This window comes from Pinus tabuliformis, chromosome Q (genome assembly GCF_031772625.1).
Source record: "Pinus tabuliformis cultivar Carrire ecotype Pingquan chromosome Q, CPIR1, whole genome shotgun sequence".
Taxonomy (NCBI): Eukaryota; Viridiplantae; Streptophyta; class Pinopsida; order Pinales; family Pinaceae; genus Pinus; species Pinus tabuliformis.
This window is the reverse complement of record NC_142296.1, coordinates 29,689,367-29,716,841: the sequence shown is the minus strand read 5'-3', so window position 1 is coordinate 29,716,841 and position 27,475 is coordinate 29,689,367. Positions and strand designations below refer to the sequence as shown.

General features: G+C 40.1%; 1 protein-coding gene across 2 annotated transcripts in view; it reads right to left on the bottom strand.

Annotated features, from left to right (window-relative positions):
• Positions 1-27,475, bottom strand: part of LOC149218114 (O-fucosyltransferase 9-like) — a 280,725-nt gene that overhangs the window by 78,734 nt on the left and 174,516 nt on the right. For both annotated transcript variants that reach the window (XM_089383814.1, XM_089383815.1), the window contains exon 5: positions 14,135-14,332. In XM_089383814.1, the coding sequence (XP_089239940.1) occupies positions 14,135-14,332 (198 nt within the window). The remainder of the gene's footprint in view (positions 1-14,134; positions 14,333-27,475) is intronic.

Below are 27,475 nucleotides of genomic sequence, written 5' to 3'. Positions count from 1 at the left end.
GCCCTTAACGTACTTGATCTCAAAATCATAAGCCTGGAGCTTACTCACCCACTTTTGTTGCCTCTCCTGCAATGATTGTTGCTCTAAGAAAAATCGAAGACTGTTGTGGTCAATCTTCACCTTGAACCGGTTGCCCACTAGATATTGCTTGAACTTGGCTAGCGCATGCATCACAGCCAGCATCTCTTTGTCATAGACAGAGTACAACCGCTCGTGGGGTAGTAGTTTTCTGCTCTCGAATGCAATAGGATGGCCTCCCTGTGTCAACACAACCCCAACTCCCTCACCAGAAGCATCACACTCCAGTACAAATGGCCATGTGAAATCCGGCAATGCCAAAACAAGACAGTTGCTCATGACCTTCTTGAGGCGCTCAAAGGCCTCATGTGCCACCTGTGTCCACTCAAAAGCCCCCTTTTTTGTCAAATCGGTGAGGGGTGCTGCAAGCTGTGAGAATCCCCTCACGAACCTCCTGTAGTAAGTGCAAATTCCCAGGAACCCTCTCAACTCAATCACATTTCTGGGTGTTGGCCAATCCAATATGGCCCTGATCTTCCCCTGGTGTACCTTCACTCCATCCTCCCTAATCACATGCTCAAGGTACAACATCTCTGTCAGTCCAAACCCACATTTGGACATGTTCACATATAGCTGCTACTCCTCTAGTATGCAAAGTACTACCTCCAAGTGTTGAAGGTGCTCCTCCCAAATCTGGCTATAAATGAGTATGTCATCAAATAAGCCAAAGACAAAGCGCTACAACTACCCACAAAACACGTGGTTCATACAAGACTGGAATGTAGCCTGAGCGTTGGTTAGCCCGACAGGCATCACAAGGAACTCAAAGTGTCCATAGTGGCAACAAAAGGAAGTCTTAGGGATGTCCTACTCCCTCACCCGAATTTGGTGATACCTCGAGCCCGGATCTATCTTAGAGAAGTATCTTTCTCCTCTAAGCCTGTCCATCAACTCATCAATGCGCAGGATAGGGTATATCTTCTTCAATGTCTTCTTATTGAGGGCCCTGTAGTCAATGCACATGCGGAGTGTCCCATCCTTCTTCTTCACCAGCACCACGGAAGAAGCGAAGGGACTCGAACTAGGCCTGATGTGCCCCAATCTCAGCAGCTCTTGTATGGCCCTCTCTATCTCATCCCGATAGGCTTTGGGGTGCCTATATGGAGTAGTGATGACCGCATGCACCCCCTCCTCCAACTCAATAGTGTGCTCGAACCCACAGTCTGGCGGTCTGCCTGGTGGGATCTCACAAAAAACCTCCCGGTGCCTCTCCAACAAGGCTAGTATGTCTGGATGCACAGGTCGTGTCGGAGCCCTTGTCTCTGAAATCCTAAGCTCCATCGCCCACTCTATGTCCCCATGTCGTAGATTTGCCTCCATCCTGTGAGCGAAAACTATCTGGGGTGGATAAGAGTGCATCCCTCTCAGCACTACCAGCTTCCCATCTGGGCCTGTAAACTCCATCTCAAGCTTCTACCAATCGATAGTGACCCTCCCCAACGAGTATAGCCACTGGACACCCATCACCACATTGGTGTCCGGAATATCAACTACAAAGAAGTGATCAGTGATAGAGTAGTTCCCCATCGTCATCGTCAAACTGGGAACATACTTCGTGCACTGCATCATCCTATCTCCTGGCACCAACACTGAGAACCCCTCAAATGTCTTTATGTGAATGCCCCTCCTCTCCACCATCTGGGCATCGATAAAATTGTGGGTGGCCCCACTGTCTACAAGGATTGACACTCGTTGCCCCTGCACAGTCCCCCTGATCTGAAGTGTCAAGTACTTCGGGACTCCCCGAAGTGAAGCAAGAACTCCCCTCGCTAGAACAAACGGTCCTCCCCTAGGTGGTGGTGGTGATGGTGGTGGTGCTCCCCTTGATGACGGTCCCCCCTCATCTCCCTGCTTTGCACCCGTCTCAAACTCGTCCTCTGGCTCACTGTCTGAATACACCTCAATGTATTGAGCCTTTCCATTGATGCACTTGTGCCCTGGTGCCCAAGGCTCCTGGCACATAAAGCATAGCTTCCTCCTCTTGAGGTCCCTCTTGATCTCCTCGTCCAACTGGCTACGCCCTCCATCCCTTTAAGGTGGTCTAGTATCTCGGTTCCCATGTGGAGCAGTGGGTCTATTGGGGACAAAGGTTCGTGTCTTAGGCACTGCGTCAATCATATCCTAGGTCCTAGAGATAGCATCCATCAGTGATGTGGGCTTGTAGGCCCTCACCGAACCATGCAGTGGCTCAGCAAGCCCCTCCACAAGCAACATGATCAATCGAGCCTCTGCAATGCCAATCACCATCATGGCCAACCTCTAAAACTCCGAAATGTAGGCCTTTGTGTTGCCAGTCTGCCTCAAATGGGCCAACTCCCTGAAGTGTAGCATCAGGTCCTTCCTCTCAAATCTCTCAATCAACCTCCGAGTGAACTCTATGAAAGAAGTGATGTGGATATGCCCCAATGTCATCAGCCCATGGTACCACCACTCCTGTGCATCAAGCTACAAGTGTAGAGTAGCAAACCGGATAGCATATGTTTCACACATGGGATTCAAGTGATAGTATGTGTCTAGGTTCTGACCCATGCCTTGGCTGAACTCTTGGTCGACCCATCAAATTTGGAGAGTGTGAGCTTCCCCACTATCTTTTGTACCTCTTGGCTAGATTGTCCCCCTCTATAATGTGTCCTAGCCCCAGTGGTACATCTCTCCTTTAGGTGTATGTACTCCCCAAATGAAATCACCCTTTTAATCTTGGCATCCAAATCCTCATACTCATCAATACCAAATGCAACTGGGTCTGGTACCCTCTCAAGCTCGGCTCATCCACAAAATGAGGCATGGTGGGATGGCCTCCCTTTCCACGCAGAGGGGTATGTGGGGCCTAATAGGTACGACTACCTCCTCCAGCTCTGGAACCCCCATCACCATCGTTCTCTCCCTCTGGTCTCCCATTCACCTACAACCCTACCACTTGTTTCATCATGTACATTATGAGTTGCCCCTGCCTCAACATCTGTTGGTCAGCTCTCAAGGGCTCCTCTAAAATTTGGTTTTGGCTCCCTTGTCTGGGTTGCTCGTTGTCATACTGATTTTCCATGTGGCCCCTGAAGTTTTCCACCTTCATATCAGAAAAGGGGTCTCGTTCTCCCTCTCTACCTTGTCCACTGCCTCTACCTCTACCTTTGCCTCTATGTCGATACACTGCTCCCATAAACGGCCTTGTCATCACCTGCTCTCAAGCCCACAGCTGGCCACGAACATGCTCTAATACCACTGTAATATTCCTAGTGGAAAATGTTGAAGAAAGTGTAACTAGGTTCGGCATTCATATGTGTAATTTTGATATTTGTATTTATACAAGAAAAGAAATATTATTTTTGTTATATTTATCAATGAGTTTCTTGCTCATTGAAATAGGTCTAGCACATGTCAAAGTGCTATAGGTAAGTCAAAGAGTCAAAAGAAAATGTTGAAGACCCTTAAGGGCATGTTACACCATGTATATTTATGTATTAGAGTCAAAGATATCCCTCCAAGCAAAGTCACAAGTCCTCTCCATGCAACGACATCACCAAAGAAGCAAAAATGAAGTGGAAAAGTCAAGTCGGCCTAAAGGAGGGACAGTCCTCTATATATAGAGGTTGTCCACTCCTCCAACGACAAGCAATCATACCTTTGAAATCAGCGAGAAAAGGAAGACCGAAAAAGGGTGAATAAAGTCGAAGTAAAAGGAGCCTCTAGTGTAGCGAAGAAGGAGAAGACAAAACCGAAGTTTAGAGGGTTGTTCTAAGGGTAAATCACAGTCACATGTGCAAGAAAAGGAGGTCTCTCTGTGGTCATAACAACAGCAACATAACAGTCTCATATCTCTCATTGTTTGGGCTAGAAACTTAGGCCTATAAGGCCTCCCACTAGAGCGAAGAAGAGGCTCTCCCAAGCGAAGGTAAAAGGAGTCAAATATACAAGGAAACCTCCCACACGTGCGAGAAACTAGGGCAGCCGTGCTCCCCAAATGAAATCACCCTTTTAATCTTGGCATCCAAATCCTCATACTCATCAATACCAAATGCAACTGGGTCTGGTACCCTCTCAAGCTCGGCTCATCCACAAAATGAGGCATGGTGGGATGGCCTCCCTTTCCACGCAGAGGGGTATGTGGGGCCTAATAGGTACGACTACCTCCTCCAGCTCTGGAACCCCCATCACCATCGTTCTCTCCCTCTGGTCTCCCATTCACCTACAACCCTACCACTTGTTTCATCATGTACATTATGAGTTGCCCCTGCCTCAACATCTGTTGGTCAGCTCTCAAGGGCTCCTCTAAAATTTGGTTTTGGCTCCCTTGTCTGGGTTGCTCGTTGTCATACTGATTTTCCATGTGGCCCCTGAAGTTTTCCACCTTCATATCAGAAAAGGGGTCTCGTTCTCCCTCTCTACCTTGTCCACTGCCTCTACCTCTACCTTTGCCTCTATGTCGATACACTGCTCCCATAAACGGCCTTGTCATCACCTGCTCTCAAGCCCACAGCTGGCCACGAACATGCTCTAATACCACTGTAATATTCCTAGTGGAAAATGTTGAAGAAAGTGTAACTAGGTTCGGCATTCATATGTGTAATTTTGATATTTGTATTTATACAAGAAAAGAAATATTATTTTTGTTATTTATATCAATGAGTTTCTTGCTCATTGAAATAGGTCTAGCACATGTCAAAGTGCTATAGGTAAGTCAAAGAGTCAAAAGAAAATGTTGAAGACCCTTAATGGCATGTTACACCATTTATATTTATGTATTAGAGTCAAAGATATCCCTCCAAGCAAAGTCACAAGTCCTCTCAATGCAACGACATCACCAAAGAAGCAAAAATGAAGTGGAAAAGTCAAGTCGGACTAAAGGAGGGACAGTCCTCTATATAGAGAGTTTGTCCACTCCTCCAACGACAAGCAATCATACCTTTGAAATCAGCGAGAAAAGGAAGACAGAAAAAGGGTGAATAAAGTCTTAGTAAAAGGAGCCTCTAGTGTAGCGAAGAAGGAGAAGACAAAACCGAAGTTTAGAGGGTTGTTCTAAGGGTAAATCACAGTCACATGTGCAAGAAAAGGAGGTCTCTCTGTGGTCATAACAACAGCAACATAAAAGTCTCATATCTCTCATTGTTTGGGCTCAAAACTTAGGCCTATAAGGCCTCCCACTAGAGCGAAGAAGAGGCTCTCCCAAGCGAAGGTAAAAGGAGTCAAATATACAAGGAAACCTCCCACACGTGCGAGAAACTAGGGCAGCCGTGCTGTCATATCAAGTCTACAAATACACGTCAAGAAGAAGCATGGTTGGACAAGAGAATGAAGGTATCTTCATAGGTGAAGGATCTCACTAAGTATCAAAGATAAATATCTCTTCTAGAGCTCACATAAACAAGGTCTATCACCAATTGCCGAAGGAAGAAGGAAGACGAAGTGTCAGGGAACAAAGTGCCGGAAGAAGGAGGACGAAGTGTCAGGGAACGAAGTGTTGGAAGGAGGATGAAGTGTCGGGAAACAAAATGCCATAAGAAGGAAGGACTTAACTTGTGCTTGGAGGATATTCTTGTCAAGGGTCTAGGGTTTGGCATTGATCAATAAGAAGCTTCAAAAGAAAAATTTACGAAAGGGTTTTCCTCTCTAAGAGAGAGAGGTTTTGCCCTGGCAGAGAGACAATATCCTATATTCTTGTTTCTTGTGTTTTGATAGCAGTTTGATGAAGTAAACACACATACAATAATAATAATAAGAGAAGAAGATCAAGCTAACAAGTTAAATTGAAAAAGTGCTTCACAAATTGTTATCAAGTATAGAAGAATCCTACTGTATCTAATTTCCCTAGATTCTTTAACATGGTATTAGAGCTAAGGTGACACATCAAAGAAAGGGCATCTCAAGAACACTCATAAGGTGACACATCAAGAAAGGACATCTCAAGAACAACTACAAGGATGAAGCATCAAGCCATGAAGTCTCATACACATCAAGGACAAGAAGGTCTACCATCTACTATTCAACAAGGAATACTACTAAAGAAAAGCCTTTCATATAAAGGCACCTTCAAGAAGATCAAGTCAAAAAGGGACATACATCAAGCTACACCATCTTCAAGGGAAGAAGAACTACAAGACAAGTCATCACTCTCCAAGCAAATCTCATCATCAAGGAAGTCTATTTGAAGAAATAAATTTGAAGATCATCAAGATCCAAGAAGGCAAGCCATCAAGTCTTCAAGAAAAAAGCAAGTCCACTACATCTCAAACTCTATCAAGTATATATGTCCCCTCCTGAATACACATCAATGTCTTTTTGCAAGAAAAGCAACAAATTGGTTGGGACCACTAACTTCCTTGCATGGAAGAAGAGGACCGATTTACTTCTCAAAGAGAATGAACTTCTAGACCTCATCCAAGGGAATACACTATCCCTGCTAAGGAGAAAACTCAAGCCTTATCCAAGTACAATAAGGATGAGACAAGAGCTCAAAGAATTCTAATAGAATCTATCAAAGACTCTCATTCCTTATGTCTCCAAAATTGAAACATCAAAAGAAATATATGATAAACTAATTGAGCAATTCTCGACAAGCACAGCTGAAGAAGTGATATCTCTATGAAATGATTTGTACAAGATGAAGATATCAAAGGAAGGAATAGTTCCCTACTTTATGAAGATCTCTAAGATGAGAGATCAACTTCAAGAACTAGTAGAAGTCATGTCTGACAGAGAAATGATAATTGTAGTACTCAACGCTCTACCTGAGGATTGGGGCAACTTCACATCAAGCATATACGCCAAGAAGGAAGCTACCCGACTAAGTGAACCATGGTCTCTATGCAAGATAAAGGAAACTAGACTCAAATCCAAGGATGATGTGGGATCAAAGGAGCAAGCATTTGCTACCATGGCCAAGAGAAAGGAAAAAATTGTCAAATTTGGTCCACGAAGAACAAGCAATAGAGATATGTCCAAAGTCCAATGCTTTGGATGTCAAGAATATGGACACTAAAAAAGGGATTGTCCCAAACTTAAGAAGAACAGCATCAACAAGAGAAAAAGAGAAGAAGCTCGCATAACTCAAGAAGTGAAAGAAGAAGACAAGAAGCAGAAGAAGGAAGATCCTCCAGATCTCTACTATGACTAAGTCAACCTCTTTACTTAAGTCTTCTTTCAAAGTTTTGAGTAGCATAGGAGCATATAGAGATAGGATAGAATGCATGGTTAAGTAGCATCTTCTAGAATATAGGAGCATGGTGTAGATATAACTCAAGATATTCATGTAGAAGGAGAATGCCTATTATAGGACCTCATCCACAATGAAAGAATAATTGATCATGATTAAAATCTTAGAAGGCCTCTATCATCAAAAGGAAGAAACATTTGCAGGATAAGGGTCTTCAAGATCCTCTGATAGAATCTTCAAAAGAAGGTTCATAAATAAGAGTAGATGTTTCATTGGGAGCCCCATTCATGGGATTGAAGAAGAATGATATGCAGGCAAGAAAAGATGAAGCAAGAAAGGCTACACCAATCAAGAAGAACCATCAAATGAAGCCAAGATGATCAAAGCGGAATCAAGATGAGGTACGTAAGCTTCCAAGTTTAAGTCATGTCATCATATATATTATTGGGTCATGGGAATAGTTCTAAAGCATGATCAAGTATAAAAGTATCTCTATCACCAATGGCATGCTCGAAGGCATGTACTATAATGCAATGAAGATCAACATGACGAAGCGCTCCCATAAGGAGTATAAGGTGGTTGACTAATCAATCCAAAAGGAAACAAATGAAGAAACAGATCAAGCATGTGAAGAACACCATGGTCACAAAGAATCACTATCTAAAGAGATCCATTAAAGACATTCCCGAAAGAAGGCATGACAACTCTGACAAAGGAAGAAAAGGATCGAAGGACCCTCGACACCTATGAAGGCCTTGGAGATATTAAGGTACAGATAATTGATTCAACTCTACAACGATGTCATGATGTAAAGCCATCCAACAAAGCACTATTTGATGTTGAAGTAATATCAGGATGAAGTCACAAAGGGCTACTAGATCGAAGTATGGGAAAAAGCATGTACAACTAAGCATCCCTATGACAAATATTCAGAAGTATAGTCAACTGATAAAGGAATAACCAGATGACGAAAGATCTTGACATACACAAAGAAGGCCACTTTCCACGAAGAAATAAATGACATGACAATCTAGGAAGGAAAGTGATTGATGGTCGATGCCCTACCAGAAGAAGTTCAAACAAAGACTTCATGACATCAAAAGAAGAAGGAGATCCAGCAGTTGAAGAACCCACGAAGAAGAAGTTGCTAATGTATGGACAAGTCCCTAGCTAAGAGGGAGTTTCTAACAAGTTCCTAATTACAAAGGAGCTTGGTCAAGTTCCTGGTCAGAGAAAACTTGGCCATATCTTCCTCAATTAAGAGGAAGAGATAGACACAACATTCTTGTCTTCACTTGGGAAGAAAGAATGGAAGGATTGGGTAATCATTTGGCATTCGATACTCTTTGAGGATGTGTAGGCCATCCAAGACAAGAGTAGGCAAGAGGACCGACATTCTTTGAGGGTTGGGAACCCAAGACAAGAATAGTCCTAGAAGGTCATACTCAGTGAACACCTTGGTGGGTATGTACCTTGAGAGACAATGACTAAGGTGTCTATAAGTCATTGGTCTCGCCAACATTGTGCTTTGATCTTACTAGAGATAGAGTTGTTAGTCAAGGCCTTGCTATGAACAATGTTGGTTATTATAATGCTATAACAGATGGATTGCCAATTCGGTTTCTCTTATGTGAATTCTTCAAGATTGAAAAATAGCCAAACACCTTGTAATGATCTATAAATACCTCACTAGTTAAGAGGGAGTGTTGAAGAAAGTGTAACTAGGTTCGGCCTTCATAAATGTAATTTTGATATTTGCATTTATACAAGAAAAGAAATATTATTTCGTTATTTATATCAATGAGTTTCTTGCTCATTGAAATAGGTCTAGCACATGTCAAAGTGCTATAGGTAAGTCAAAGAGTCAAAAGAAAGTGTCGAAGACCCTTAAGGGCATGTTATACCATGTATATTTATGTATTAGAGTCAAAGATATCCCTCCAAGCAAAGTCATAAGTCCTCTCCATGCAACAACATCACCAAAGAAGCAAAAACGAAGTGGAAAAGTCAAGTCAGCCTCGAGTCGGCCTAAAGGAGGGACAGTCCTCTATATATAGAGGTTGTCCACTCCTCCAACCACAAGCATACCTTTGAAATCAACGAGAAAATGAAGAAGGAAAAAGGGTGAAAAAATTTGAAGTAAAAGGAGCCTCTAGTGCAGCGAAGAAGGAGAAGACAAAACTGAAGTTTAGAGCGTTGTTCTAAGGGTAAATCACAGTCACATGTGCGAGAAAAGGAGGTCTCTCTGTGGTCATAACAGCAATAACATAACAGTCTCATATCTCTCATTGTTTTGGCTAGAAACTTAGGCCTATAAGGCCTCCCACTAGAGCGATGAAGAGGCTCTCCCAAGCGAAGGTAAAAGGAGTCAAAAATACAAGGAAACCTCCCACACGTGCGAGAAACTAGGGCTGCAGTGCTGTCATATCAAGTCTACAACTACACATCAAGAAGAAGCTCTGTTGGCCAAGAGAAGGGAGGTATCTTCATAGGTGAAGGATCTCACTAAGTATCAAAGATAAGTATCTCTTCTAGAGCGCACATAAGCAAGGTCTATCACCAATTGCCGAAGGAAGAAGGAAGACGAAGTGTCGGAAGGGGCAAGGACTTGACTTGTGGTTGGAGGATATTCTTGTTAAGGGTCTAGGGTTTGGAATTGATCAATAAGAAGCTTCAACAAGAGAAATTTACGAAAGGATTTTCCCCTCTAAGAGAGAGAGGTTTTGCCCTGGCAGAGAGCCAATATCTTGTGTTCTTATTTCTTGTGTTTTGGTCGCAGTTTGATGAAGTAAACACACATACAATAATAATAAGAGAAGAAGATCAAGCTAACAAGTTCAATTGAAAAGGTGCTTCACAAATTGTTATCAAGTATAGCAGAATCCTACTATATCTAATTGCCCTAGATTCTTCACCAGAAAATTTACAATGATAACAAACACATGCAGCACATTCAACACAAAAATTTTACACCAAACATTAGAAAACCATCAATGCTCCAAAATACGCCAAAAGGGCCAATTTTATTATTATACAAATCTATGGGAGTACAATATGAATTAGAAAGTGTGCACCTGGGCTTGCTTAAAGCAAGCTACAATCCCCAAGTGGATGAACAATAGTTTCCGAAATGCTACAAAAACTCCCCCAACAAATATCTGCACTGGCCCTTGTAATTTTGCATTACTCTCTATGTTGCGACCCCTGTTTGAACCCTCAAATCTGCCTAGAAAATTCTATCAACTTATTCCTGGGATCCTCGTCAAAAACCCAAAAAAGCCCGGAAAAGGTTTGCTCTAGTTTTGACGCTCCAAACCTGACCCCAAAATGTTTGGTCCTCCTCCACAGGTAGAAAATGAAATCTATAGCAGATGTTGTACTTGCTGCCCCACAAAAGGCTGGAAAATTCCCCACAAATCTCCTCCAATCCAACTCCAAACAATCCCAGCTCCTAAAACCCCTTCACAAGCCACCCCACAATTAGCCCCAGCAAAACACTGCACAATCTTGGGTAAGATGACATGGGCCCAGCTCCAAAAATTCGAACTGTTGTTGGGTAATACCTTATGCCCCTACAAAACCTTCACCTTGCATGAAGATTAGTCAAGAAATTCTCCAACCACAATGCAACCCCTAACTCCAGCTCCACACTCCACCAACACTACGTGGCCCCTTGTTTTGCGTCCCAGCTAAGCCAGAAATCATGATGCCTGCGTGGTCTTCCTTCCCAACCCCAAAATATTGGTAAGATGGCCTTCCTAGGGTGGCACTCGAAGTCCACCGAAGAGAGATCGCGCTTCTTCCTTGGGAAACTCCCGTGCTCAACAGCACTATGTGACTCTGCTAAACAGCTAGAGCAACAATCGATTATCAAATGATCAAAAAGCTCCAAATGATGTTGTCTTCCCCTTATTTATAATTACTGCTCCCTTCCTGCATGTGGGCCCCTTCACTAGGCAATTTGAACTCCTTCCTTAGCCATACGAATTTCTTAATCAAGGGAGTACGTTTTCATCAAGAAGTGACCCCCACATTCTACTAGGAGAATAATTTCAACCCTTCCTTGTCCTAAGTGCTTTCCTCCAAAATTGCCTTCGGCCCAAAATTGCCTTAGGCCCAAAATTGACAAAAATGACAAAAATTGTGATTTTCTTAGCAAAATATTTAGGAAGGGGCATTACAAAAGAGACATCCCAAGTGGTTCTATTAGACACTTGATGATGCTCACTTGGATGAGATTCCTAAACCAAGGTATGAAGGACAATTCGTTCAATGTTACATATTAATCCGCAATAGCATTGTACAACTGGAGGGTTAAGATCCAACGAAATTCCATCATGCTAATCTCATTCCAAATGCATCTAAGCATTGACATTGATCAAGGTACCTCCCAGACTCACTTTCATCAGATTCCAAAACGCTGCTATTTTTAGCAGGTTTGCTTTTGTACAACATCCAGAGATTTGCAGCCCACTTGACAAATATGACTAGATATTCCTGATCCTTGTAAAGAAAAAAAGTGAGTCTGATGAGATTATTTTCACTCATGAAATGATCATTTTTTACTCATTTTCTCACTTTTTGTTTCTTTTTTTGTCAAGGATATGCTAATGCTCCATCTAGCCATGAACAGTCTTTTTCACTTTCTCATCCTTTTGCCAAAAATTACTTTTTTAGACATGCATATAATTAATAGATTCTATTAATGACAGATAGAAGTGGATGTCATGGTTCCAAACATGTAGTGCATGCTTCAAGTCTCCAGTTGTTGAATGAGTGAGAGGTTAGGGGCTAAGTCACCAGGTTCGAGTTCGAGTTCGAGTTCGAGGACCTTGAAATTCGAATAAAGTTCGGCAACTCAAATTTTGTCGATAAAATTCGACATATAGAAATTGTATGCCTCTTACTTCAATATTAAATGTTTTTATATTCCAAATTAAAAATTGTATATATGAATGTCAAATTTACAATTAGTTTACATCTTATACTAATCTTTTACAATACTTTGTATTCAAAATTACTACTTGTACTTAGAATTCACTCCTCCTCAATATATAATAGATTGAGCATTAAAATACATTTAGATTCATACATGTTTAAAATGAATAGTAATAATTTTGAATTAAATGATATATAATTCAAATATATATTTTGGAAATTCATTATGTTATCTTAAATGTTATAAGAAAAATTGTTAAAAGAATATTAAATCATAAATGGAGAGAAAAAATGACAAAGCATTCAAATCGTGGTTTCAGGTAAAATGCATTTCATAGTCATATACTTATTATAATGATAAAACCATTAAAATATACATAATGTATTTAGTAAAATTAAATATATAATTTTAGAAAATAATAACGTGATGAATATAATTATTTAATTATATAATCATCATTATATATTATTGAGAATATGAGGAAAACGAAAGTGGGTTATATTAAAAAATATATTATATGTTTTTGTTAAGCCTTCAAGGTGTAGAGTCTATGGCGTCTGCGGCGGCAATGAAAACGTAAACAACCGTCAACGAAACCCGAGCCCGTCGTAGTCTCTGTCTCAGTGTCTTGTAGACTGTAGTCTCTGTCGTGCGTCTGCGGCGGCAATGAAAACAACAACGAAACCAATGAAACGGAAACCTAAGCTAAAACAGCAGCACCCATACCCGCGGCGCGAAAAAAACGAATTTTAACGCATCTAAACGAATTTCAACGATTTTAATGGCGAATTTAATCGACAGAAATTCGAATACGCCATGAAATTCGAATACGGCATGAAATACGGCGAACTGGAACGAACAAATTCGAATGAGCTTGAAATACGGCGAACTTCGAATTTTATGGATTAAATACGCCGTATCCGGTGACTAAGGTTAGGGGCAGCAATGAACAAGTCATTCTTCATCAGCATGGCACGTCAGAGTTGTGAACAGCATCTCCTTCCACATATGTTCTAAAATGGTGAAACCCAAATAATCTAACTAACAATAATGACAATTCATTACTAACTAGAAATTACTTTATGTAAATATAGCACATTAAAGTACTTCCGTAATAATAATAAATGAATGGGAAGAGGTAACATAATGTCTTTCTCTCTCCACTTGTAAATGTAAGAACCTATGTTATAATTTCGATGGTTCTCTTCTGAGGTGTACAGTTCCTTCTTGGTTCACTCATTTTCTGATTAGGAAAAGTAGGATCAATCTTGGATAGGTTTTCACTTAAAAGGGAAAATAGATTGAGACAAGCTGTATTGAATTTTAAATGAAATGGAAGTATATTCAATGTATATGCAATCGCTATCACATCTTGTAGTAGTACTAAAGTCTACTATCAGCTAAGCCACTCAACAGAGGAGAGCTTCTTCTCAGACTCACAATTTTACTTTCCCGCCATGCATTGTTATTTCAAATCTGATATGAGAAATGATGTAAATCCATTAGTCTTCAATACAACATAATGAGTCATCCACTTATTTACATGTTAGGATTCTAATTCTCTAGAGGAATAATAATAATATTCTCATTGAGAATCACTTGAGAAAATATTCTAAGGAACCTATAGAGGCTAGACACATCATAAAGAAAGAGGTGGACTGATATTCCACTGATATTTTTTAAACTCAAACCTGTATGGCCATTTACTGATTAATAAAGAGATTTACAAGAGGCTTAAGCATGCAGCTTAAATTCTCTCTTTTCGCATTAATGTTGCAATTCACTGGTGATCATGATTCATAACTATAGAGAAGTATACACTAATTCATTCCCATATTAAAAAGAGACAACTGCCATAAAAACAGCACACAAAGAAAACACATAATATCTCATATAAACAAACAATTAGAAACTATACTGAGCTGGGTAAATGAGAGAGAGATTTGAATATTATGATGCATTTTACATACCCATTCTCAAGTAATTTGGGAAGAACTTTCTCCAGGTAGTAACTGACAGAAGACCAAGCTTTAACCCTCAAGTTAATGATGCTGCTTATATTGTAGTTGAATCTCTCCATTATAACTTCAGGTAGCTCTCTCACCACCATCACATCATTTTTTAGAGTGCTGATAAAATACTCCTCATCAAATATATCTCTAAACTTGCTGCAATATTTGTGTACGCAACATATGAGCATGAGTTGAAAAAGAAGTTTCTTTCGTAATGAACAAACAATATACAACAATACAAATACAATCTTGTAGTTGAGAGAGAAAACAAGCATATGATGAGTCACATGAATACAGGAACCACTTTCAGTTTCCAAAAAGTTTTAGGCTTGGGAAACAACAATTTTCAAAATTTTACAGAATGAGAAACAACATATATATATATATATATATATATATAAACTCTGGAAAATAATTCAAAAACATTTAGAAAATAGATAAAAACCTCAACAAAATTTAAACAATTAATTAACATATAACTGAAATCTATTGATACATCTATTCAAAAGCCTAGAATTAAGAACATAGATGACAACAGGAGGGAAAACCCTAAATTTCTCGAGGTATATAAGAGTTCAAAAAGTATTTATTACATATTGATGATCAAGAGTCAAGACAAAAGCACTTTGCAGATTTGAGACTTGCCAACTAGGCCATAAAGCATAAAGTCAAAAAGGGTAAATATCATTCTCTCTTGGATATTTAATCCAGTATTGCATATTTTCCGTTTTCTCACATCCATAAACTGTCGCCAGGTTCATGCGAAAATTGGGCCCTCGCAAAGGCATAAAACCATTCAAAATGTTTCTTTGACAAACAACATATCAATTCCTTGCTACCCTCTCATGCTATGTCTATCTAGTATCATCACATTAACATAATTCCAGAGGGAGTAGTCACTACTGTTGACTTTTGTAGCTATGGTCGGTCTTCATAATGTATCATTTGTACTTGTAATGACGTAATAAACATTATATTTGTAAAAAGAAAAATTTATATACAGCATGTTCTTCAAGCTTGCAAGAAAAAAAATTTATTTATTTGATTATGAAAAGCAGGAAAAATGAAAATTTGAACTTTTGTATTTGCCACCACAAGTGACCTGTAATATTCCTAACCAAGAATATTCCTCAAACCCCAGCAAAAACTCCAACCAAATACGTGCAAATGATATAATAACCCAGAAGTGATAAAATAACAGTGGAACAGCATATAATAATGTAAACCGAAAATATAAGCAGATACACAAGAAATGCAACGAGAAATGCTAAGCCATTTTATTATACTGAGCAATAAAATGAGTACAAGAGGTGATTAGACAGATGGCACCTCGACTTGCACAAGGCAAGTGAAGAAATACTCTCAGAATGACAAGAATGGCCTCTCTGCGTGGATGTTGCTACTGTGTTACTGCTGCTGCTAGAAAACAAATGATGATTTGGGGCTGCTCCCCTCCTCGGAAAAAGCTGAAACTCTGGATTCGGGCTCTACTCAAGAAACCCAGAAAGCTTTCCTGGAATGGCCGACCCCCGAAAAACACCCTCTTGGGGTTCTGCGCAGTTCCTCAATGCCCTACGCTGCCACTGAAGGAAACCCCTCTAAACTCTGCCTGAAACTATTGACACCTAATCCGAAACGGATGGGTGAACTGGACAGTCATCAAGAAGATGAACTGATCCGTTGTATTCATGTATAAATGTGAGTTAGCTAATGAATAAAACATATCAGTTTTCTCTCCCGCTCATTCTGGAGTTACCCTGGCCTGACATGGTATCAGAGCACAGGTCCCAGAAATAGTTGTAACTCCTGTTGTTCTGAGAGCTGCTCATACCTGAGCGCTGCTCTCTCCTGAGCGCTGCTCTGCTCTGACATCCTGAGCGATTCCCTGACTGCACTATAAACGTTGATGCGTTTCTGATTTTGAATTGATATTGAACGCCCTGCGCTCTCTGACTGCCAGAGACTGCGCCCTCCCTTTCCGCTGGTCTCTTTTTCGAAACACTAATTGCATATTCTATATCACCTGAAGGCCATGACCTGCGTCAAAGCATTTGATGTGAAAGCTCTTTTAGGGATATAGCTCTGCAAACTGTAGGTGAACGCCATCGATCCGTTCGTGGACTATCGAACTGTGAGATCTCTGTAAAAAGCAGCAGCGTCTTGAATGAAAAGGAATGCAAATTTTCGGTTCTAATCAGCGAGAGATCCAAAATTTGCCTCCACATACATTAGGGAGGGCGCTATTTTGGATCTGAGACAGCGAGGAGGTATTGAATTTATTAGTTTGAGCTGCAGTCTTTTTCATTGTTGAACTGAAAGTTCCGCAGCGAGGAGGTATTGAATTTATTATTTTGAGCTGCAGTCTTTCTCATAATTGTCTTGATTTCAAACATGTCGTGGAGTGCGGTTTGAAGAGAGTCGTGCTCTGTGTATCCAGAAGAGCAGTGACATGGTATTGTGTTGCATGCGGTTTGAAAACGCTTAAGAAACGTCAACAATCTCTGCTTAAATTTACATTCAGAGGAGCCCCTTCTGTGTATATAACCCTGATTCATAAAGATGATATTATTGTATGCATGTATTTGAAACGAGTTATTAGCTGTCAGCTGTATAGACATTGAAGATTATAGTATGCAATATCATCTATTGAAGATTATAGTGCCATCCCGAGGGTCGTTTTCATACATCCGTTGAACACGAAACTGTTTGAATATTTTAATCAATTTCTGAAGGTGAATCTTGTATTGGCTGGAAAGGTGCACCAGTTAAATAAGAATACGCACTTCAGAACTGGAAGGGAATTCGACTGTGCCGAGAGCTGTAACTATTCTCTGTAGCTGGGCAATCTTGTTTTGACCTTTGTGGCCATGTAGCTATCCTTTTCACCGCCACGAGATATATGTTTTGCTTCTTTCCATCCATTGTATGCTTTGGGTTTCAGCCCACAGTGTGGAATCAGACTTTTATTTTGTCTTTGTATTAAAAGCGAAGGAGCCACACTAGAGTCGATTGATTTAGTTATTGAGCTATCTTTCGAGGTTCAATTTTCTCTACGAATGTTCACTTATTGACTCTGTAAGCATGCACATGTGCAGCTTCTTGGTTGACTATATTGTTAAACAGTAGTATTGCAGTGATATGTACAATGAAATGCTGATGTTTTTTTTAGCAAATATTAGAAGGATTTGAAGGCTGTAACGTAAGGATTTTTTATCAGCAGAAGTATTTTTACAGAATGCATTCAATCATTTCTATGGTCAGAATAGTTCTCACTGGCAAGGAGAACTATTCTGAATGGTCTCGGATGGTAAAACACACCCTCATCTACAATGAGTTGTGGAAAGGAGTGTGTGTCGGAGAAGAAGACAAAGACCCTGTGCAGCCTACATCAGATAAAGAACTTTCATTTGGGAAAACAAGAACAGCAAAGCCTATGCATTGATCGCAGCATCTGTAAATGAAGAAGTAAGTCGTCATATTTCATCATATTCCACTGCCTTTGAAGCTTTACAAAAGCTGAAAGAACTCTATGATACACATTCTGCACTAGAAGTTGTTCAGCTCATGATTAAACTCTTCACTCTTGAACTGAAAAATAATGATCCTCTTGCTCTTGCATCTGAAATAAAGTCTATAATGCATGATATTAAATCCACTAAGGTTGAGCTGGATATCTCTCTTATTGCCTTTCTCAAAGCACTCTATCCTACCTACTCCAATTATCTTGAGTCTTTACAAGCAAATGGAAATCTTAAAGATATAACCTTTGACTCTTGTGAAAAAGTTTGTTGAAAGAGAGAAAGCCTTTGGAAAGAAAACAGTCCCTGAATCTTCTGAAGAGACTGTTTGCCTTGCTCATAAAGAAAAGCATCCTGCTCAAGATTCTACAAGAGGAAGAGGTGGACGAAGAGGAAGAGGAAGATACTTCAGAGGCAGGGGGGGCAGACATCCTCAAGCAGAAAAGGCAGATCTGCATTGCATTCGCTACAAACGAAATGGATCACATGATGCTTCTACATGCAAGTTACCATGGGACAAGATTGAGCAGAGAAGAAATCAGCAGAAAGGTAAAACTGATGACACAGACAAAGGTAAAGCACCTGAATCCGCTCACTATATTGAGGCACAATGTAACATTGGAGTAAATGAAGACTTGTTTAATGCTTCACTTGCTTCTTCGAAAAATGACTGGTTGCTTGATTCAGGAGCAACCTGTCATATGACTCATAGGAAAGATTTTTTTGAAGATTTCACTGATAATGTTGATGGAGCAGTATACTTTGCAGATCAGTCAAAAATCAAGCCATTAGGGCTTGGCACAATCAGGCTTAAACTGTCTGGTCTTCCAGACTTTCTTCTGGATCATGTTCTATATCTCCCACAGCTCAAGAGAAACTTGCTATCCCTGGTCCACATCCGCCAGCAAGGTCACTCCATTCATATGTTTGATGGCAAGCTTGAGGTAAGAAAGGCATCTGACCACTCACTTGTCATGAGGGGTATAGAAAAAGAAAGACTTCTTAAACTGCAAGGAACCTCTGCTCATGCACAACATTTTTCATATATTTCTCATCATGAAGGAGGTACACTTCCATCAAGTTTATTATGGCATGCTAGATTTGGACATTTAAACTATGATAGTCTCCGCTTGTTGAAGAAAAATGGTGTTGCTGGTTTGCCTACAATTCCTAGAAAACATAAGCAATCTGATGCTTGCATTCTAGGAAAGCATAGCAAACAGTCTTTTCATGATTCACATTCAAGAGCACATAGGAAGCTTGAACTCATTCATTCAGATTTATGTGGTCCAATGCCTGTTTCTTCTGCAAATGGAAATAAATATATCATGACATTTATTGATGATTACACCAGAATGTGTTGGGTTTATTTATTGAAGAACAAATCTGATGCTTTTCAAACATTCAAGAATTTTCATAAATGGATTGAAAATGATGCACAATCTCATATTGGGTCTATTCGCACTGATAATGGAAAAGAATATACATCAAATGAGTTTGAACACTATCTTCACCAACATGGGATTAAACATCAAACAACTATGCCTTATAATCCTCAACAGAATGGTGTAGCTGAAAGAATGAACAGAACAATTTTGAATATGGTACGATCCATGCTTTTCTTCAAAAATGTAAAGACAATGTTTTGGGCTGATGTTGTTCTATGTGCTGCATATATAAAGAATAGATGTCCATCTAGTGCTATAAGAAACAAGACTCCTTATGAATTGTGGTATGGACATGTTCCTTCGGTAAAACATCTCAGGATTTTTGGTTCCACCTGTTATGCTTTAATACCAAAGGTACATAGAAACAAACTTGGTGCTAGAAGTCGTAAGTGTATCTTCCTGGGGTATTCAAAGTTCAAACACATCTAAAGCATACCGCCTCTATGATGAAGTAAATAAAAAGTTTGTTTTATCTAGAGATGTCATTTTTCTTGAATCATCCAAATCTGACAGTGTTGTTGAGCGGCAACTTGATCGCTTGGATAGATTCACAAAACCAAAATCATTTCAAGAGTTTGATAATCAGATTCCACATCTTGAAGGGGGGATTCCTATACTAGATCAACATGTGGAATCTTCTTCTGAAGAACAATCTCCCCTGCATGACACTCCAACAACGGATGATGCTTTAAGTGATGTAATTGATAGAATTGGGAGACTCAATCTTGATTTAGACCCAACTCAATCAACAGAGCAGCCTGGACCATCTCAGAAAGGTCCCCCAAAGTGGCTGACAAAGACACTTGAAAGTGTTCATCCTGATGAAATTGGAAAAACAGGAACCAGAAATACAAATCGACAAGATGGAGGTGATGTAGATAACTCTAATTCACCTGTTGATATGGATGTTACTTATGATTGTGAATTGAACTTGTCTACAGATTTTGAACCAACTTCCTTCAAAGAAGCTGCTTCTCATGATGAATGGAAAGAAGCGATGCAGAAGGAGTATGATGCCCTCATAAAGAATGGCACTTGGAAGCTGGTTGATCCTCCATTTGGAACCAAACCAATTGGCTGCAAGTGGGTCTACAAGAACAAGTACAAAGCTGATGGCTCACTTGACAAGCACAAAGCTAGGCTTGTGGCAAAAGGTTTTGCACAGAAGGAAGGGGTCGATTATGAGGAAACTTTTGCCCCCACAGCAAAATGGGCAACCATCCGGACACTCTTTGCACTAGCTGCTCAGAACAGTTGGAAAGTCCATCAAATGGATGTAAAAACTGCATTCTTGAATGGAGATCTAAAAGAGAATGTTTTTATGTCCCAGCCTGAAGGATTTGCTGTGAAAGGACATGAACACAAAGTATGCAAACTTGTGAAGTCCTTGTATGGCCTCAAACAAGCACCACGAGCCTGGTATGAAAAACTAACTGAGCATCTTCTGAAACTCAACTTCAATCATTTTGATCTTGATGATGCAACTTTATTTGTCAAGAAAGTTGGCAAAACAGTTGTATATCTTGTGGTATATGTAGATGATCTTTTAATGACAGGGAACAATGAAAGCTATATTGCATCCATAAAGAAAGAATTAGGAAAAAATTTTGAAATGACTGATTTGGGCTATGTTCATTACTATCTTGGCATTGAAGTAACCCAACATCCAAAGTCCATATTTCTTTCTCAAAAGAAATACATTGGAGATTTGTTAAACAGATTTGGCATGACAGAGTGCAATCCCCTTTGTACTCCAATGGAACAAAACTTGAAGCTCACATCTATTGAAGGAAAGGAATTTGAGGATGCAACAAAGTATAGACAGCTTGTAGGAAGTCTCATCTACCTCACTACTACCAGACCAGACATTTCATTTGCTGTTGGAATCCTCTCCAGGGTTATGCAAAAGCCTTGTGAGGGACATTGGTCTGCTGCAAAAAGAGTTCTAAGGTACTTGAAGGGAACTCAAGACCTTGGAATCAAGTATACACAGGTGGACGACTTCAACTTGATTGGATACTCTGATTCAGACTTCGATGGAGACAAAGAAACTGGGGTATCTACTTCAGGATATGCTATGAGTCTTGGATCAGGAGCTGTCTCCTGGAGATCATGCAAACAATCAGTACCAGCAGATTCCACAACAGAAGCAGAATATGTGGCAGCAGCTGAAGCAACGAAAGAAATTGTGTGGCTCAGGAAAATTCTTGAAGATTTGCAGGTAAAACAAATACAATCAACTCCACTCATGATTGATAACACATCTGCAATAAAGTTGGCCAAGAACCCAAAGTTCCATGATCGTACTAAGCACATCAATACTAAATATCATCTGATCCGACATCATGTTGAGGCCAAAACAATCCATCTCCGTCATTGTTCCACAAACGAGCAAATTGCAGACATCTTCACCAAAGCGCTTGGAAGAGAAAAGCTTGAAAGATTCAGAACGATGCTTGGACTCACCAACATCCCTTCAGATTAAGGGGGGGAATGTTGACACCTAATCCGAAACGGATGGGTGAACTGGACAGTCATCAAGAAGATGAACTGATCCGTTGTATTCATGTATAAATGTGAGTTAGCTAATAAATAAAACATATCAATTTTCTCTCCCGCTCATTCTGGAGTTACCCTGGCCTGACAGAAACACTACCTGAAACCCTGCCAAAATCCTCCAATGAGACAATAGCTAGACCCCTGCTCAATCTCCCAGCATAATTCCACCTACAAGACCCCAATCCAGCACTACAACCGAAAAGAACTGCGTCCCTCTCCAAGTGTTGCGCAGTCCTCCAAAATGCTGATGAAACTGCTACTCAAATGCTGATAACACTACCGTTGAAATACCGATGGAAATACCTTGCCCGAGCAGGCACTCGAAGTCCCCCAAGGCTAAGGGTGAGATCTCCGAACGGAGACACTCAATGCACTAAACAGTGCTGCAGACCAGCTAAACAGCCAGCGTGCTCAGAAGTCGAAACGACTAGCTCAAAATGCGCATAACTGAATGATCCAAAATGAGGGGCCTCCTCTCTATTTTATAGCCTCTGCCTCTCACAATCCCTAGGCTCACCTCCTCCTGCGTGTTTCTCCTCTTGCCACGTGTTCTTCCCTCCTACGCAGTGTCTCCATGTGTCTGCATGGGCTCCATTTCTGCATCCCCCTTTGGCCCCCCTGGCTCCCCTTTAAGTCACAACGTTGTGCTACCTAGGAAGTGACCTTTTATTCTAAAGTGAGTTATGTCCCCCTTCCTCACTTTTTATTTACAAATAACTATAGAAGGCAAAAATTGAACAAAATCAAATATTCCAATTAGCCATAGCTAATTAGGAATATCACGTGACCAAATCAGCCCTCAAAGTGACAAGTTGGCCTGCCCATGAGACACACCTTTTCGCATGGATGAAAGACTACAAATTGAGCCTATTCCCTCTCCTTCAACGAGAGACTTCAGATCATCAATAGATCTCTGTTCTTGTCCGAAGAAGACAAGGAGTTCAAAGATGAAGATCAAAAGGAAATACTTGTTCCCTCTAGCAAACCAAGCGACCAAATTCTGTACAAGTTTTGGAGGTGTATCTCTCTGTAGCAGAGTGTGAATTCCCTGTGGAAAAGTGCGAAGTTCGGAGGCATAAGTTTTGTGATGACATTTGAATTTCTGAGGCTGAGACAGAGGTCAAATCTCAGCCCTCTTGAGACCTTGTTTCTGTTGCATATCTCTGTGGTACAGTACAAATTATGAGATAAGATTTGCTGGACGGTTTTCCCCATTGTGGTCTTTCCCAGGGTAATTTCTTGTGTTCTTTGTGTGGCTGTCTCTTCATTACCCTAATGCCAAAATTTCAAATATATATATTGTTTATGTCTTCTGTATAATTGCTTAATGATGGAATTATGAGTAATAAATAGTGTAGAAAAATCCAATCATAAGAAGTAATTATGTGTATAGAAGACACCCTAAAAATCAACATGTTATCAAAGTTATGGTGAAAGAGCAGCCCTAAATCCCTGAACGCTAGATCTAAAGGTCAAGATTTTGTTGGAATCACGATTTTCGTTAGACCAAAACCCGCAGGTGTTGGTCAACGATCAGACCGCAAGTGTTAGTCAACGATCAGATCGCCAAAGATAAGGATCCACGAGAGGTGGTTAGTGCATGTCGCGAAACGCACGTGGAGCGTTGTTTTACCAATGTCCAACAATCTCCCCCCTAGTGTCAGCCGGGTGTGTTTCACTCGTGACCTACACTCTAATACCACTTGCTAGAATCACAATTGTCGTTAGACCAAAACCCGCAAGTGTTAGTCAATAATCACATCGCCAAAGATGCGGATCCACGAGAGGTGGTTAGTCCATGTTGCGAAACACACGGGGAGCATTGGTTTATCTAATGTACAACATGTCTTACCTCTTGAAATCCTCACTTGATTCTGCTAAGCCAATGGTGAATTTATCATCTCTTGATCAGGGCAAATTTAGAACGTTTTGTCATGTAACTTGTGCACTCTTTCAAAGGTCCGCTTTTTATGTGAACTTGGAACAAATAAAAGTATGATCTTGTTTTCAATGCTCTGTGCAAATCAAGGAAGACCAAACCCTAGTCAATGGTACCTCATGAGGTCGAGAAGTTCAGAAGTTCGAGCCTCAGAAATCTCAAAAGTCCGAAGTACCTCAGGACAAAAAATTATCTGAGGTTAGAAGTGTGAATTTCCTCAGATATCATATGTGATTGCAAAAGTCAGAGGACTAAGGAAATTTTGAAAGCTTAGAAGATTTGTTTGAGATCTATCCCTCTAACCTTTGGAGATATATATATATATCAAATGACAAGTTTGAGAAGAAGCCTGAAAAGGTTGAAGTATTGAAGTTGTTGTCGTTCTGTATTTTTGAGGTTGAGGGAGTAAACACATAAGACAACATCAAAACCACATTGGACGCTAGGATCTAGCCCTGCCAGCTTTAGAGAGGGATCTCTCTGTAAAATTTAGCTTTGTTTTATGTGAATTTTAGGCTAGTTATGAATGTACTTGTTTGTTTTGATTTGATTGATTTGGTTGATTTGAGTGTTATAATTCCATTGGGCTATGAATTCTATAAATTAAACTGGATTTTGCATCAATTTTTAGAGTTCTCACAGGGCAAGCTAGGTTGCACTATTTGGATCTTTTCAGAAATTAAATGAATTGTGGAATCGCAGAAGTGTAAGGCTCAGTAGAAACCAAGGAGCAACTAAGAATTTCTTGATTTGACTTCAGTAGAAAACATTAAAATCACCAACAGCCAAAATAGGGTGCTCTAAATAACAAATCCTATTTATCACAATTTTTTTAACTAATTCAAATTTTCAGAATAACAGAGAAAGAAAAACAATGTTTAAACAGATAAACATAAGAGACACATCACCATTTGGTACACCAGATGAATCTTATGAAAGGTCCTTGTATTATTGATGCTCCAGTACTTTGAAAAATACAATATGCAGAAGAAATTATATTCGGAAATCAACCCTCAATACTTCAAACAGTGAAATATTTATACTAAAAATTACATAAATCCTTTACAAAATCGTTGTCAAACCGACAATGTATTATTAGCCTAATTACAAACAATATGATCTAATCCTGGCAGACAAATAGGCCACGTAGACAGTTGAAAAGAAAGGTGGCCTTGTTTTGATGGTTTCGGTTGCTGAGTCAACCCGAAACTTTGCTGCGTTGTTGAACTAACTGTCGTGTTGGATGTGTTGGTCGTTGTCTTACTACTCCCAAAATACCTTTTTAATCTGGTAAATCGCCCAGTTCTTCCCATCTCTTTTCATCTGGTATGGTCAATTTTGTTACCCTGCAGTAAATTTCATCTACCTCTGTGTATTTGGCAAAAAGTCGGCTTCACAGTAAAAATGTGTTTTACCTCATTCTGTATGTAGAAATCATTTGACATGGTTTCCAAAAACGCCCTTGATGTCATACTGCCCTTTATTCCACTGACCTTGATACTGCTTCTGGCCATTTCTTTCATCTTCAGGACATAGTCTTCCTGAGTGATTAATTTGTCATTTATTACATAAATGTTGGGCAGTCCTTTCTGAACCAATGCTTTAATTCTGTTAGTGAACCTGTTTACTTGCAGCTCCAAGGTTTCACATCTTTCTTCCAACTGATCAAAAAGATTCCTTTTTGTCAAGACTTTCTTGACTTCCAAAATAGTAGCAGTCTTGCCGCTAATTCCTACTTCCTCAAGTTCATATTTGGACTTAGAATTGAGGAACCTGATAATGTTGGAGGCTTTTGTGGGCATTTCTCCAAGCTTCTCTCTTCCCTACACAATAGTTTTTGTAGCCTTTTCTATCAGCTCTTTCTGCTCAAAGATGATTTGGATAGAAGGCCAAATCTCATTCATAGAGTCAAATATATTCATCCAAATGGTTTCCTTGGCTTGGGTCAAGGTTGGACCAATTGAAGTGTCCCTTTCCACCTTCTGCAACATCTCCAACAATCTCTGTGATTTCTGCATTTCAGTGACACAAGCAGCTTCAGCTTTGGCCTTTTGTACTTCTAAAGCTTTGAGTTGATCTTGCAAAGTCTTGATTTCTTTTGAATGGAGTGACATGTTCTCCAGTGTCTTGGTCACCTGTTCAGCAGTTGCAGTATGAGTAGAAGAAGTGACTGCAGTGGTTGTTTCTGTTGCTGGAAGCTGAGAAATAGGTATGGCATCCAAGGGGACAATGGCGATCTTCTGACTTTCTTCTTTCTCCTTTATCATTTTCTCCATCTCTACCTCCATTTGCCTAATCAGTATATTTTGCTCTATGATCAGTTTCATCATGTCTGCTTTTTGTGCTTCACTTTCTTCAATGTCCTCGGTCAATGGATCCTTTGTGGCTGACAGTTTGAGCTGCTTTCTCAAGGCTGCAATGTCCAGGTTCTTTTTAATAATCTCCTCAACAACATTGACATCTTTGGGATCATATCCTATTTTTAGCACCAAGTCTTCCAAAGACTTGATCCTATTATCTTTTGCAAGGGAGGATACTTTCTCCATTTTCAATTGAGATTGAACATTAGCAAATGAAACCTGCAACTTAGACAATGACATAGCAGTGTTAGTTAAAGTAGAAGATATCATTTCACCAGTTTGCTTGTGCATCTCCATTTGATCAATGGGATGAATGTCTTTAGTGCTGAACTCAAATGTGGTGCTCTTGTAGTCTACTACTGTTTTTGGCTATGAAGTTTGGGCCTCAAGAAAAGCCATTTGCATCTTCCCATGCTCTGTGTCAAAGACCGACAACAACCTGCTCTGTGAGCTAGAGGTCTGTTTCCAAAATTGATTATAAGTACTAATTTTTATAATCTCATTTCTAAGCTTAATCTCCCTGTACCTATCAAAAATTGTCTTCTTTTTTTTCTATTTGAACATTCTGTGACTCTAGCTTAGTTTCCTTCTAACCTTGTGATGATGAAGGTTCAATAGGAGATGTTGTGAATTTGTTGGTTGCAGGTGGTGAATCTGTGATTATGATGGCAGCCTGCTCTTTAGTCTCTTTGTCCACCTCTACTCTAGGAGTCAACTTTGTTCTCTTCCTGTAACTGATTCTAAACTCTTTGGCTTCACTTCCTGTTGTTGATGATGATCCTTCCTCCCTCTGTCTTTTGCTTGATTTTTCCTGAGTGGGTGTCTGCAAACTGGAAGTGGAAAAGAGTTGTTCTTCAGCTTCCTGCAAAGTGTTTTCAGTCCATTCCAGTTGATTGGCATACTGCTCTATTTCAGGCCTTGAAGTATGAATGTAAGGAGTGCTTTTATTCTCCACTCTGAGCTTTGAAATGATGCCACAGGGGTCATAAGACCATGTAAAGCTCAGACTGAACTTCATTTCTTTAAGCATCCTGTCTACTTCTTCACCTGCTATCCTGGTGTTACATACAAATGGGCCCACCTGTGTCTTTATTCTGAACTGTGATTTCTTCTTGGCCACTACAAAATGGATGTCATCCGAATTTAGCATCTGTCTAATATACTCCAGGGCAAAAATCCTCATTGGGAGGTATTTGGGGAGTTTGTAGGGTGCCAATTCACAACCATACACCCTGATCTCTGTGTAATTTTGGTATAAATACCAATCCCTAGTCTTTGCCTGATCTGTTAGGTGCAGAATTCTCTTGATTTCTTCATTGATCCTGGGTTGTACTGCACTGTTCAGAATGTTCATGGCAGGATGAACAAAATCTTCAATGAACTGCTTATAAGAAAACTCTTGTTGTTCTTTCATGACCAAGGATGTCCAAAAGAGCATTGGCTGTAGATTTCTTGCATCATCAAGCTTCTCCATT